The sequence below is a fragment of the Strongylocentrotus purpuratus genome, unplaced genomic scaffold (genome assembly GCF_000002235.5).
Source record: "Strongylocentrotus purpuratus isolate Spur 01 unplaced genomic scaffold, Spur_5.0 spur5_contig_836, whole genome shotgun sequence".
Taxonomy (NCBI): domain Eukaryota; kingdom Metazoa; phylum Echinodermata; class Echinoidea; order Camarodonta; family Strongylocentrotidae; genus Strongylocentrotus; species Strongylocentrotus purpuratus.
In genome coordinates, this window is record NW_022145542.1 from 741,266 (window position 1) to 757,372 (window position 16,107).

Here is a 16,107-nt window from a genome sequence, read left to right on the forward strand (position 1 = left end):
ATTTAATACAGGAACCGCTATTGGTTTTTAAGAATGAATAAAACTTAGGATATTGCTACAATTCTGACAGTTTCCTACCTCACTAGTGCTACGTGTTTACTTGAGTACACTCATGGCTAATAGGGAGGCCTTTTATGTTCCATGATCCTCGTCCTTCAAGTGAGAGCTCTGGAACCTGGAAATAGGAAAATAGGATCTACTTAAAAATATATATCACAGCATGATCGGGCTTTCCCAATAAATGTATGGTTTACTCTACAAGATACTTTAATTCCAATCAACTATATCAACTTAATTGGAAGTGCATATAATTTTCGCTTTAAGGTTACTCTTTGTGCCCCCTTTTCTCTCCAAAAAGTGCAAGTTTTGCTGGTGCACTCCACTGACTCTACCAGTGGTGCACCACCGCGCTAGTTTGAGAAAGATCGCCCCCTGTGGTTGGCTATTGTAAAGCTTTGACAAACTTCGAAGTCGAACTCTGAAATCATGGCTCAAAAAACTTCTTTTGGTAATATATCACCTGAAACAGCAGCCTTGTTCGTGTGTGACATGCAAGAGAGATTTAAACCGGCCATTAAATACTTTGATGATATCGCAGTTGTGGCCAAACGACTCGTAAGTGTTGACAGTTTATGATTTCAAACGTAAAGTGAAGCATATGGGACTGGGTTTAATAGAGCCTCTGAAAAGCCAAAAGTTTCGGGAACAGTTCCTGGTGCTGATGGCTGTGCCGCGGTGGATTTCTTAGTAGATAGGAAACTGCAGTTGGGAGCAGGTTAGGAGACAGGATTGGGAGTTTGATCTTACTGCAACTTTGATTATGGCTCTAATTTGGGCCTAAGTGTACTATTGCACCGCCTTAAATTAAATGTGATTGTGTTAATTCTGTTAAAAGGATCTACACTAGACTCTAGACTAAAAACTTTTAAAATAGAAAAACATTGATTGACCACCACTGGCCCCCGGCCCAGGGGCACACATAGGAGTAGACCTAATTTTCCGTCTCTTTCGTTCGTTAAGCCTCTTATTTGGGTAGGGTCGGCTCTCTCTAACTCTAAGAAGAGAGAGCCGACCCTACCCAAATAAGAGGCTTAACGAACGAAAGAGACGGAAAATTCGGTCGAACATAAGAGCATCACTATCCTGGCATCGGCATGATTGTGTGCAGTCTATGCAATATTGTGTGGTGTGAATATTGTGTGTATAGGTCTAATAATACCTGCCTCACAGCAAGTATGCAGTGCTAGAGGTCAATACGCCTTAACATTGACTCTATGCTTTGCTGGAGTGCCCAGGTCACTCCCAACATGACTGACTACGCGCCCGCGTCCAGAAAAAGCGGCGAAAGGGTGTCTTTTCCAGCTATACGGCGGCGTCGATATTTTCCTTAACTAGGGGTGTTTTTCAAGCACTGATCGCAGAATTTGTGTAGAATATGAGAGATCGAATATCACATTTTGTAATATGTTCAAAAATGTCCGCGAACTTTGGTCACCCCTTCGTACTCTATAGACTATAGTATAGCCACTCAGTCAAAGTCAAGGCTAGTCACTAGGCACTATGTATGTATGATTAGGTGACCAAGATTAACAGGGATTTTTGAAAATATTAGAAAATGTGATATTAAATTTATGATTTCTCATATTATAGACTATATGCTACACAAATTTATTTGTTTCAATCAATTTTTGGATCAGCGTGTGCGCTCAGCGCTGCATCTAAAAAAAAATCATATAAACAACGAGGCCTTTCTTGGCGTATGGGGGTTTACAGCCGTTATAGTAAAAGAGCCATCCATCAAAAATAAGGTAATTTCATACAATCATTTGTTACCACTTTTTACTTACAATTTTGAAGATATCTGCTCTCAAAATTAAGATTTCCAGACCCTTATAGCCTAATCGGTAAGTAAGTAATTTTTTGGAACAGACGCAAATGTCTGCAAAATTATCTGATCTTTTGTCAACATTTTCATAATTTCATCCCCAGTTTCGAGGAAAATTCCCTCTTTGGGTAATTTTATGTTCCTCTTTCCATTGGTGATATCAGATTTTTTGAGTTGGCGGACTTATAATGTAGGTCACACGCGAATGATGGTCGCACCACCATAGTAAGTGTTGCTGATGTGGAAAAGAGGAATTTTTTTTTAATCAAGACCAAGAAAAGAATAGAAGAATTTTTGTTGTTGATAGCTAGTCAACCCCCCCCCCCCCAAAAAAAAAGGAGGTAGGCAGGACAAGAAACTAGGTCCTCTAGGAACCATTTTTACTTGGCCTAATGTACACCTGATATATATATTTTCTCCAGAATCGCGATTTTCACACTAAGATAGGTCTTTTCTCTGCACCTTATTTCACAGAAAAAACTATATCATGTTTTAAAATGTAGGTGACTGGTGTGAAAGTGCATTGGCACCCTAATTTGTATGTTTTCAACTGTCACTGTCAATGAGAATGCTTAGCATTAAGGAGGCGAGTTGGCTCAGTCGGTAAAGCGGTCTGCCTGTCGAACCAAAGATCCCGGGTTCGACTCCCACCCAGGCAAAGACTAAAGCCTGCGTTGTGTGTTAACGTACCCCTTCCCTTGTTCATAGATGCAGGTTATGTCAAGTGGAAAACTCTCTGTCCCTCGGATAGGATGTTAAATGGAGGCCCCGTGTACAGGAGAGTCACCACCATTGCACGTTAAGAACCCATTGCACTATTCGTATAAGAGTAGGGGGAAACCCCGGTGTAATGATCCACTTGCATACCCCAACCAGGCCGAGTATACGGCATCTGCAAGAATCTTCAGTATTGAAGGAGGCAGATTATCTTGAAGAAGAAGAAGAAGAAGAACCATTGGTTTGCCATCCTTGAATAATCAGTAATCAAATATATGACTTTGCAAGTTTGTATTTCATCTAAATGAACTGAGCTAACTCCCTCTCCACCCCAACACCTGTTGTGATTTAGTTCATGTCCATGTACATGTATGTCCTTTCTGTATTTTGTATATGTTCTGTTTTGAGCTGGAATCAAAGAATATTCAAATCCTGTTCTTTTTCTTCTCTTTTTCATGCAGATTGAAGGAGCCAACATCTTGGCTATACCAGTCATTGTAACAGAGCAGGTATGAGATGGAAGATACATTAGACTGTTTTGGCAAAAACAAAAACAAACAAAAACAAAAATTTAGCATGGTAGCATGCTAAACCCGTTTGTAGAAATCTATGTGATGATAACATTAAAAAGTATATTCAATTTTGCTTGTTATTGGTTCTTTTACAAAATGTTGACATTTAACCATTTAAATTTGTTGACATAATGTCCTTAATTCAAGTTACCGGTATGTCAAATGAGATGTAAAGGTAACCAACTCCATTTTAGTTTGTACTTGGCTATCCAACTGATAATATTGTACAACTTCTTATTCATGCAAGTTGATCCTTTGTTACCAGGGCTTACTTCAAATCCTCGTGTCGTGTGGGGCGGTGGCGTTACCCGACCTTTTGTGAAAACATGCCCCGTTATTCACAAAATGTCACGGGTAATGTTTGTGAAATAAAGCCCTCTCATGTACAAATGGTCTGGTCCAATTCACCCGTTACTTTGTGAAAATCCTACAGCAAATCTATGTGTAACACATTCATCCGACTGGACGCGATGACCCGATGATTTGAAGTACGCTGTTACTAGTAACCATTTTCATTCTGTGATTTGTTTCACCAATGTTGTAATGCATTTGTTAAAGTTTTTATTTACCTCTACATAGTACCCAAAGGGACTTGGACACACTGTAGAGGAGCTGGATATCAGTAAAGCTATTGGTGTTTATCCGAAGACCAAATTCTCTATGGTCGTTCCAGAAGTTGAAGCACAGCTCACCCAAAATCTGACCAATGTGAAATCCATCATTCTTCTTGGAATCGAGGTGAGGAAGAGAGACATGAAATTTAATTACTTAAAGGCATCGTTTAACAATGTTGAATCTGAGATGCATGGCCCTACGTGTTATCAGTATCTGTGATATGGTGTATTATTGAAACCCTACAAAATTGCACTTCAAAATGATCAAGAAGTGCCTCAAAAAAGTAAAAATCTTTGAGTGACCGGTTTTACCATACCCATTTTCCCCAATAGACTTTATAAAAAACTGTTAGGTAAACGAAAAAATGAAATTTTGATTTCCAATCATAAATATCTTGATAATCAGACAGGCGATCTGCTTGTAAAAGTCATGGGATTCCTGACTGACCTAAAGGTTCATAATTATGATTGCAGCATGAGCTAAATGCAGGATTTTATTTCAACATCTGAGGCAATGTTACTGAGTCACCTTAACGAAGGATATCATGTTGTTTGAACATTACCTTTTCAATAGAATTGGATGGGGATTCAGTGTCTGTAGCTTCAAACCAGTTTCACGATCATATAAAAAATGATTGATAGATTTAATTGAGGAGAACCAATATCAATCACAGATTGAAACTTGAGCCACAACTTTTTCACCTGCAATCTTGTAGGGGGCACTTATTACAAAGTTCTGATTTTAAGAAACATGACTTTCACACCAATGATACCAAAAACAAACAAACAAAACAGATATGAATTTATATCTCTCTTACTGAAAATTTCCTTCTTTCCACAAGAGGAATAGTAAGGTACTTTTGATTTTATTTATTTTCACCACTTAGCCTGAGATCTATAATAAGCCAATGAGTATGTTAATGTAGTAGCATATGATTGTATCTCGCTTTTTTTACGGATCAGTGTCAATAAAATGATAGGGTTTGGTTTGATTTGACTTACAGGCCCATGTGTGTATCCAGCAGACCACTTTAGATCTCTTAGCCAGAGGGTATGAGGTTCATGTGGTAGCTGATGCAGTCTCATCAAGGAGTATGATGGACAGACAATTTGCCTATGAGGTCAGTTCTTTCTTCTTCTTTTTTCTTCTTCGTGTTCTTCTTGTTTTTCTTTTTTACTGAGATTCCTAAGTTAATTGGGTTTTCATTCTTTTTTCATTCCCAAAATATTTGTACATATTTATGCTTTTGTGTCGATTGTAATTGTAAATTATTCTCATTTTTTAAAACAAAAAGTAGATATCTAGGAGTCAGGAGTTAAGAATGAATATTTTTAGCCTAAATGCATGTTTCCAAATGCCAATACACCCTGTAACACCTATTTTGGTAACATATCAAAATCAAGCTTATTAAAGGATGTCAAATTTTAATCAAATTTCTTCTTTGCTTTTGGTATCGTAGTAACTCTTATAAAGCAACAGTCATTTGCATCTATATTACATTGCAATAGATTTTTACTATAAGTACACGATTTAGTCATTTAAATTCTATAATGTATCATCTTGATTTTGCATCACAGAGGTTACGTCAGTTTGGAGCCATTATCACGACCAGTGAATCGGTACTCTTCCAGTTGCTGGGAGACAAAGATCATCCAAAGTTCAAGCAGATTCAAGGCTTAGTCAAGACAAGTGCACCGGTCTCTGGACTTGCATCAAATATGTAATATGAATTAGTTACCCATCTTGCTTCAAGTACCATGCAGTGATGTCGTCATTGTATCATTCTTTGGCTTGATAGACAATGTTGTTAGATAATTTAATCTAGTCCTTGAAAAAATGTGAGATACTGTCTGAAAGGCATGTATGTATTGAACAATTTGAGGGAAAAGTGGAACATTACGTTAGTGATATATGTTTATTCATGGGTGTCACTACTCTATTTTGAATAGTAAGTGTTTGACCAAATTTCTCATCAAGTTCATTAATATTTCCATCAATCAAATGTATGGAGAACATTAATTGGCAGACAGAACATTTGGGGAGTCGTTACATCCCGTCTAGTGATGGCCATGTCTACATTACAATGATTATTTTTTGCTTTACTCTCTCATATGATTGTAAGGATCATGATATTAAAGGTAATACAAAGTTTTAGTATGGGGTCATGAATTTGGTTCAAATGAACATATTAGAAGCATATGCGATCCTACAATATTCAGTGATCGTTGTCGCGGTTGAAATCAAGTCTAAAGTTAGGAAATTGGAAATAATGAACTCTTTATGTTGTATAGCTCCCTCTCAAGGCCAAGATATTAATTAAGCTATAAAACCATATTTCTTGACTAAAATCGACCGATTGGCTATTCCCGTTTGGAAATTATATATCACAACTACATTTTCTGAGATTTTCATGGTCGCAGCTACTATTGTACGGCCGTAGGCGCTATTTGAAATTTATCCAAATTTACCGGGAGCACCGGTAAATTGTTATATTCAATTTTCTCAAAAGCAGAAGCATTTTAGGGACTAAATTTTCTATTGCTTATAATGCATCCACAGGGGCATCCAAATATACCAAAATTGTAAAGAATCACTATCCACCCAATTTTCAAAATTTACCAAAACTTTGTATTACATTAAAGCGATGCAGTAATAAAAAATGTGTAAACATGGAGCTCTACACTCTTGTCTATCATCTCATACAAAAATTATGACTGTTATTTCAGTAAGCTAGCTAATTCATATCTGATTGTGAGAATCTGAATGTAGATCAGATGTGTTAAATGTATGTAATAATATATACTGCGCCTAGAAACAAAGTATTAGGCGTGTGATACATGTGATCTATTATGTTTTGAATTAATTTGAATGAGGATTTTGTAATATTTTTTTGTAACATGTAATATGTAAAATGTTGTATGAAAATATTTGTTTAATAGTAGCACTTTAATAGAAACTGCCTGCAATCGTGCCAGCCTTTAATATCAATAATATCTCATAAGTAATGTCTCAATTAAAGCTTGAAGAGGTATAGTCTACATGTCCACCCATTAAAAATGAGGAGAGGCTACTTTGCGAGAAAAAATAAAAATTGAAGGATAGAGAAGTAGTCCATGTATTGCCTATTAGAGGTTCTCCAAATGTCTAAATTCATCTCAACTCAGAGCATTTAGTAGTTTTGCCAGAAAAGGAAAGCTAATATGTTGATATATATGACTAGGATAGATCAGATCCTACAGGGCCTGTTATACAAAAACTAAATTATTGTATCGCGTAATAGAAACTGGTGTATTTTTATATTTGGATTTGCTTTTTATAAAAATGCAAATCAGTAATTGAAAGATTGCCAAGATAGTTTAAAGATATACAGGGTGTACTGAATTATGTATACTGTGTCAGTGGTTATTTTTGGTTCGTTTATGTTCGATACTTTGTACTATGAAATTAAAAGAGCAATATTTTTGTAATTATATGGTTTATCTATTTCCCTATGTGATAAGGAAAACCAATAAATGAATTGAAAATCACATTTTTTGTTGTTTTTGTATATATTGTGCAATTGCGAACAATAGCCAGTTTAGGTATCAACTGATAATTGTTGATAGCTCGTGACACCAGCAGTCCCTGTACAGGAAATCCCCCCCCCCCCAAAAAAAAATACTCATTTCATCCTATTTCTTGATTGTGTTTTTTTTTTGTCCATCAAATAATATGTAATTCCTTGCAAAGAAAGTGTTAAAGAGAGAGAGAGTACACAAAGGGGGGGGGGGGGGGGGGGGGGTGTAGAAAGTAAGATGGCCCTCAATTTGGAAAAATCAGAGGAAAATGGATTGATGGGGGAAAAACACAACAAAATATACCAAAAGGTCACATTCTATATAAGTGTAAGATATATTTATTTTGGAATATATTTTATTTAATGATAATTTGAAGCAATTCTGCATAAATTTCAAGACTGGTAAGGCACATTTTATCGAAGGCACATATCGTCGCTGTTTTCACGAATTGACGGTAGTGAAAAAAAATTGCATTCACTTTGCGTTACGATTTTCCTCACTACCGTCACTTCGTGAAAATAGGGACGATATTTGGTTAACAATGGTCAACACTGCATACATTTGAAATTATTCACAACATATCTCTGGCCAGGTCATACCTCAGTCACACTGCTAACCCTACTCAACACTGATCCCAAACCGACTGATTCTTTTACCATTCAGTGTAATGTATCTTTTGTTCAGTCTGGAGTCGGTCTGGAGTTGGTCTCTTTGGTATGACCTGGGTATAACGTATTCTAGTTTCTTCATTTAAATAATCAGAGCAATGGGGCTATCCATTTCAAATTCCCAAAGCTGAAAAAAGGCACATTAATTCATTTATGACATAAGGCCCCTCAAGGACAACCTATAAGCACTTAAACTTAAGATGGTACATAATTATATAGAGTTCACTCACAGTGAAACAGTGAAGAATATACATGTATGATAGTTAACGCAATATATTAAACTTCATTTCACCTTCATTATTTAAAGAATTGTATAAATGTACATTTTTTGGCAAAGAACATGAAAATTCACTAACATGCAAAATCACAACCCTCAAATCCCTTAAAAAAAAAAAAAGGACATAATAATATTATCTGTCTTGAGCCAGAAGGGCATTAACTCTGTGTTGAAGAATACGAGTTAACGCTCTTCTGGGTCTAAACAGATGTTATCACAGCAAAATCAATAAAATAAGCTTTCAGATGTACATATACAATGAAGAGTGAAGTTGCATACTGTACCTAAAATGACAAAGCCCATATATCCAAAAGATGCATCATGTTTTATTGCTGGTACACCTATGCATAGCAGATTATTTTTGCATCCAAACATTCATCATATTTACACCTTATATGCCGGACAAGTTGTTTGGCCCAAATTGCATGATTAAAAGTATATTACATAAACTCAGATAATAATAAAATTTACACCTTTGATATATATATGTACATATGTTACTGCTTCTTTATGGTTGTATGTACATAATCTCACAGTAGACACATGTACATATACCATATGTGCACTATTCACATGTACATGTATGCAGGACATTGGCCAATACAAAGGCATCCTCTGAGCTGCATTCTAGAAAGATACAAATGTATGAACGACTCTGTTTATGAGGAAAATCCTCCCTTAGTAGGCATCACAAATTGCATACAGGTTGCATGTAGATTTACATTAGTAGTTTGGTTTATTTTAACCGTCTCTGATCATCACACTATCTCATTATCTCAATAGTCACTACCGGTACATTGATTACATTCTCCTCTTATCAACAGCACATATACAAAGTAGAGAGACTTGTAGATTAAAATCAATGTCTCAGCATTGTACAACTACATATTTGGCAAAAGTCATAGTCACACAATTTGCATAACATGTGATACACCTACAATGTATAATGGTTGATTTTTTACCCTGCAAAGGCTTTATCTGGAATACCTGAATAGTTTGATAAATTACATGATGAAATGTTATCTTTCATCAAGGCTGATTAAACTGAAGTAGAGTTTAAAAGAAAAAAGGAAAAAAAAAATCAATTCAATACCAACCGAGTACATAAAACAAGAATATTGTACTTTGTAATAACATCTAATTAGTCCAGGAAGTCCAATAAATCTAGGGTGACCAGATTTTTGGCATTGGAAGTACAGACTTGGTGTACACCTGTATAATCTAAAAGTAGGACTTTACCCTGTACATTATGTTTGTACATGTACATGTATTTGTGTTTTCTGATGGTAGGCAATCTCTCTTTTCAACAATTTGCAAATCAAAACCAATACCACAAATAGGATTTCCTGGAAGACACAAAACCTAAAAATATGCAGTATGTACATTATACAGTGGTCATGCTACTGTTTCTTTCATCAATACAAAAGAAGGCACTTGTTCAAGAAAAAGAAATTGTCGGTTTCCTGTATGATCTCTGGAATATAATGAATCAGAATGAACAAAAATAATTTGTTAAATATACAAATCCAACAGGAAATGAAACTAAATCCTCATAGGAGCAGCACAAGTTGATCAATTTCCAGGACATTAACTCAGAAATTAATTCATGTTTCAAAAATTCAACAAAAAAGATAGGTTAAAGATACAGAGAATTGCCAGTGTGAATTTCCCCATATCAATTAGTAATCGTATCAAGATTCTGCTATTATCACAATACCTTTTCAAACCTTTACTTCTCTGTTCATACAGTGTATTGAAGAAAGAATATCTTTACAAAATAGAATCAAAAGTCTACAGATACTCCTCTATAACGTAAATGAATATGAAAGGACAAAAATAGATAATAAGTGTACTAGTAATACTAGAAAGAAAAAAATTGTCCATAAAGAACAAGTGTTATACATGTACGCTACTGAATGAAAACAGGAATATCTTGACAAAATAGAATAAAGTTTACTACAATTTGTCCTTTATACTTTGTAACTGAATATGAAAAGGAGAAATTTGATTAAAAGTGTACATATGCAGCGCTAGAAAAATATGTCCATGAAAAGCAAGGCACTACCTGGACTGGAAGGGCAACCGCTTAGCCTTAGATGGAAGACTAAAATATCAAGAAATGTGATTGGTGAAAGACAAATTTCTGAAGGCATTCAATAATTTTGGATAATTACTTGAAAGATGTCTTCGCTCAAACTGTGGAGGGAATCCAGTACAATCTCGCCGAGAACAGATAATTAGAGTATTAGACAATATACACCATATCAAGAATACAATGAATAGCTCTGGAAGACCCTTGTGCAGCAATGAGAAACCTAGATTGACAATGTTGACATCTCTGCAATCTTCACTTTGTATACCAGTAATCACTTTGTTCCTGCATCATATATCAGCAAATCAGCATTTTCAATAGTCGAGATAGTTTCGTTTAAAAATGAGAAGCGGTGGGGCAAGGCAAATGTTTGATGGTAAAGTCATTCAAAAAGGAAGAAGAAATTGAACACCCTCTAAAATAAAAATGGCCACTGAAAATCACGTAAAAATTTCCATTCTTGAAGGCATAACAATTAACATGATGACGTAACATGACTTCCATAATTCATCAGATTTTATAGTAAGCCACAGAAATGAGAACATAGGTGAACGTATGAAAAACAATCTTGTAGCGGTAAACAAAATTCATTATGCTCATTCAAATACATAACTTTACCATTGGAATGACCACTGCATGCCCACAGTGAATTTCAATAGCGTATCTTCATTTGTACCTTGCCATTTACTTTGCACAATCATAATAGAAGTTACCCATAATAGAAGTTACCCATCTCCAAGGAAGATCAATCACTGTGGCAAGCATCTCATGGTTTTTATCATGTTTGTCCCAGGCTGATAGAAGCTACCAAAGCCATGAAGCCATTCTCCATCTCAACATATACAGAATATGCATCATGATCTTAGGACGAAGCTACTACATGTACTGTATATTACTCCCAGAAACTCATTCAACACACATCCTGAAATGGTCACCTGATGTATTTAAGGCTTTGAGAAAAGATCACATGACTGCACACTTGTCATCTTTCTTATCCTGTGATGATGATGAAGACCCACTCCTTGTTAAAGAAGAATCGTCTCTTGAGGGTTCTTTCGCAGAAGGGTTTGGTTTTCCATGGTTCGTCACTAGTTGCTGGTCGTGCTTGTTCTGCTTCAGTCCATATTTTTCTCTGATTTTGTTCCGGTTGACCGCCCTCTCTGCTTGCTTCTTACCCTGTGCTTCCTTTCGACGTTGTCTGGAGGAAGGGGTAGGAGAAATAATAAATATCATTATCTATATAAGGCTTCCAAGTGGTACAATAAATCAGTGTATTCAACATCTTTAGCGCAGTACTGGGAACACTGATCAATATTGTTTTAGTAAAGCTCAGTCATCCAGGAACTTCAACTATCAATATCGATATCACGCGAAAAAAAAGCCATATTTACCGAGGCAAATCAAATGTTGAAATTTCGCTGGTCAGCCTGATATAGATAATAGTAATATATATATGGCTTCGTTTTTGTGTGATACAAGAATATATTTCTCTCGCTAAGACGATATTGGACTCGTCTCCGAATCGTTCAATATCGTCATAGCTCAAGCAATATATTCTTCTATCGCACTCAAAGCCATCCAATATTATATAAGGATTTATTTGAAAAACAATTTAGCGAAGATTAAATGATTACATCCTAATATGGCACTGTGCATTATTGGTCTCATGATAAGTTCTCTACTACATGTATAATCATTTCTGTAATAACCCTACAGCTCATGTGAGTAAACATTATCATACTTTTAACCTCATCCTAATTCTACCCCAAACACAATCTATTAACCTCAGATCAATGATGCTAATGTTCCAAGATTTTTCCTGACTTGTTTTTCAATTACAGATCGATCAATCAATCTTATTTACTGGGTGTAAGCCACAAATATGTTTAAACTATTGAATTTCTCCCAGGAAGCATTACATTTATAAAAGGTATTGTCCTATGGCGGACTAATGAATATTAATAAGTCAGAATGAATTAGGAGAGCTTGGGTATTTGTTTCTAGTTCATCGTTCATTCATATTTACTGGGTGTAAGCCACAAATATGTTTAAACTATTGATATTTCTCCCAGAAAGCACTACATTTATAAAAAATGTATAAATTGTTTATAATAAATCAATTTTCCAGTATGGGCTGATTTATTTTTCTCTGGGCTAAATATGAATGATAAATCTACTAAGTACATAGCAGACCAGGGTATGATCTCATTAATTCTCAGCTCATCCTCAACACCAAACTCCATGACCTGCATCACAATGAATTGAAATCCATGGCAAGTGATCAAATTGATTCTTACAATACTGAATGGACTTATAAATGTAGAATAAACTTTAGGCAGTAATTATCAAAATATCGCTCATAACTGTTACTTTTTAAAGTAGTATTTAGTCAGATATGTAAATTTAGAATATGATGAGATAATGTTGTCATACTTTCACCAAATCTTTTAGAATTTTAATGAATTACAGTATTCTTCAAGTTCAAATTCACATGTTTTAAAATAGTGATTCCAGTAAATGTGCCTGGATACTCAATTCAATTCATTCTATTCAATTAAATTCATTTATTTTCACATTTAAACAAAAAGAATAATTACTATGAGTTAATGATAAATACATAATATATTGAAAGAGAAAATAACAAGTACTGTATACAGAACTGTGTCATATCATCAAGGCTCAAAATACACAGGGGCGACAGGCAATTTGCCCCCGGGAGCTACATAATTGCCTCGGTCTGATTGCTCACGGGGGCGATTACAAAATTAAAAATCGTAAATTTAAAAGAGGAAAAATGCTGACTTATATCAATGATAATGACGGAATAGCAAAGAATTTAGGAGTATCATGGTTACAAATTCAATGGAAATTTGTATTTAAAAAAGAGTCTCTGTGAGAAGGCTCACCGGGGCTCTTTTTTTTGGAGAGCCCCCGTTTACAAAAAATTAATATGAGCCTTGCATATCATACATATCAATCATGAAGCATGACCCACCTTTGTTCTGCTAGCTGTTCTTCTTCCTCTGCTTCTTTCCGAGGATCATAGTTACTCGTCTTCTCCTCCTCGTCTCCTTTCAATCCAAGGTCTTCTTTGAATTTACCAACTTGGTGAGAGAACATAGCCTTCCCCATCATATCCATCCTGAATTCAATCTGCAAGAGATTATAGCAAGAGTCGTTTTACAGCATGATCTACTTAGGACTTATCTACTTAAGTCTACTTGGAACTTATTCTTTAATCTGAGCCTTTTAAGGACTCATCAGAAGTAAGTTTCGTACCCTTCTGTTTATTTTCTCAATTGTCTTTAAGCCTTTTGCAATAAGCGGAACTTGATTCTCCTTCCCTTACCTCACGGTACACTATGTGGACACTGCATGGAAATTTGTTGTGAAATCAGAGCACTCAGGGGCCAGTTTCTTGAAACTATCATAAGTCTAAGTTCATGGACATCCCATAGAAATTTTGAATGGGATGTCTAAGAAGTTAGACTTATGACGGTTTTGAGAAACGGCCCCCAGCATAGTGGTTCAGCCTACCATTTCTCTCCTTTCTTTAGTGAATTTGTGCGACAAACAATCTTCATGGAGAGAATTTGACTATGCTATGATTTCCAACTGTTACAACATCAGTAGACTATTATTAGATACATATGACAGAATACAGTGAATATTTATTGGAAGTAGATCTAGGCCTATACTGTACTCTTTGGGGTTTTGGTTTCAAGTAAGAGCCTACTCTCATCTTGGAATAATAGTCAAAAATCAAAAGCATAATTAATAATACTGATGCTGATGATGATATAACAATATTAATAATAATAATTCAAAATAGATCTAATAACAGTAAATGATAATAATTCTTATTATTCTTTAAACATATTAAAAGTTAAAACTTATTTAGTTATTGTTTATGTAAAGATGGGAAGAAAACCCTGACAATGATGAAACAATAAAACAGTTTTCCTCAAAAGAAACATTGTGTATTCTGTTCACACTAATTTTTTGTCATCAAAGTACATTAATTTATTGTAACTCTGAGATTGCTAGGTGGAGCCTTTCATAAGTTTCATTCAGTTTCTTGCATAGCAGCAAAAAGTAACAATATATTATAAACAGAAAATATTGTCATTATCAAGAATACCTTGCTATAGACTTCTACTAATGAAGGCTAAGCCATGTCATTTAAAATACTTCAAACAAGTTCACACACAGTGTCAGACTGTATCATTTCAGTGACTTCGTCCTGCCCGAAACCCGGGCGGAATTCTACCAGCAGTCGCCATGCCCTAGGCCTCGGCTCGAGTAGAACTCAAAAGTCAAAGCCAAACAAGATTCCATCGCTCTGTCGTACTCGTACATGTTTCTTAGACTTTAATAAGTCAACATATTTTAGACTAACTATTACTTATTATGCCACAGACCAATCTATACAAAAAATCAAGTGGAATCTTACTTGTATGTACGCAACCCCTCTGTCAAGAAATGCCAAGGAAGTTAGAAAAATAACCACTACCACACACACAACATGAACAAGGAATACATGTTTCTAGACTATTCACTCCATAATACAACTCACTGTACTATTTTGTCGCCCTTATTACCGACCGATTGTTCAAGGGACACTGGTAGATGATGGATGGTTGGGGACTATGTCGGGACCATGGGGTGACACTACACGACAACGGAGACAAAAAGAGTTGCCCCAGTATTGTGTTTCTATATCATTTTAAATTTCAGTTCCAAAGTTTAAACCCAACTGGAAAAATTACGTGCCCCCCCCCCTTTTTTTTCCTTATCCGACTCGATCGATCTGGAGTAGGCCTATTGTGGCACAGGCATATAGGCCTCAATTATTATGCAGTGATGTGATCCCGTTGTGATCCTACTTTTCAGTGAAAGTGATTTCTACTTTTAAGCAGGATTAGTCTTAATTTGTTTGACCAGAAAAATCAAGCCGGTTCTTCCTAAAATACGACGCTATTTAGCAAGAACTCAAGATATAATTAGAGATGCAGTCTGGAGAATGGGGAAGTTTAAAATCTTTAAAAAGATGATATCACTTTTTAATTCAATTCAATTCAATTCATTTATTTTTCCTCTTTTTCAATAAATCTAAAATCTCAACCCTTCAACCAGGCGCTGTGAAAAGTTCGGGAAGATCCAGAAGCTATAAGCGTATATACGAGGCGAAGGAAGGTTTTTTTTTATAGATTTTATAAAGTTTCCTCGGATATTTGGGTATTACCACCGCTTCGAATTTGGGGTGAAGGCCATATTTGGGCAGTTTGTGGTTATGGGGGAAGGGTAGGGTCGTAGTCGGTCACTAAACTTAGCTTATAGATTCGGACCTCACTTTCAGGGCCAATTTCTACATTTTCACTACAAAAAGTGTAAATTTTGTGCACGCTCACTATAGCAGAAAATTTAAAGGCTTCATCCTGGCCTCTCTTAAAATTGTTTATGTACGCATATCGGTCAAAGCCACGGTCGTTTCATATATATTAAAAGCCCCTATTGGAGACGGAACTTCCAACACTGACTTCAAAAGTTCAAAGCTTTTTACCGTGGTGCCAGGATCAGTGGCGGATCCAGGGGGGGGCGGGCCCCCTCCCCCTCCTTGAGAAAAAAAATCATGTAAAATCATGTGATTTTTACCTTTTTGGGGGGGTCAATTTTTAAATTTCCGAGGACCAAAAAAAAAAATGTGCTCATTCCCCCCCCCCC

At 35.8% G+C, this 16,107-nt stretch overlaps 2 protein-coding genes across 2 annotated transcripts; one reads left to right on the forward strand and one right to left on the reverse strand.

Moving 5' to 3' along the window:
• The first annotated feature begins 411 nt into the window (after window positions 1-411).
• Window positions 412-5,670, forward strand: LOC575133 (isochorismatase domain-containing protein 1). The gene is made up of 5 exons (XM_030985596.1): window positions 412-615; window positions 3,064-3,111; window positions 3,754-3,912; window positions 4,793-4,909; window positions 5,367-5,670. The coding sequence occupies exons 1-5, from the start codon at window positions 487-489 to the stop codon at window positions 5,511-5,513; spliced, it is 600 nt and encodes a 199-aa protein (XP_030841456.1). The 5' UTR covers window positions 412-486; the 3' UTR covers window positions 5,514-5,670.
• A 2,404-nt stretch (window positions 5,671-8,074) lies between these two features.
• LOC115917919 (complexin-2-like) lies at window positions 8,075-14,904 on the reverse strand. The gene is made up of 3 exons (XM_030985608.1): window positions 14,837-14,904; window positions 13,379-13,536; window positions 8,075-11,581 (listed from the first exon to the last, which is right to left on the reverse strand). The coding sequence occupies exons 2-3, from the start codon at window positions 13,522-13,524 to the stop codon at window positions 11,347-11,349; spliced, it is 381 nt and encodes a 126-aa protein (XP_030841468.1). The 5' UTR covers window positions 13,525-13,536; window positions 14,837-14,904; the 3' UTR covers window positions 8,075-11,346.
• Between the last annotated feature and the right edge of the window lie 1,203 nt (window positions 14,905-16,107).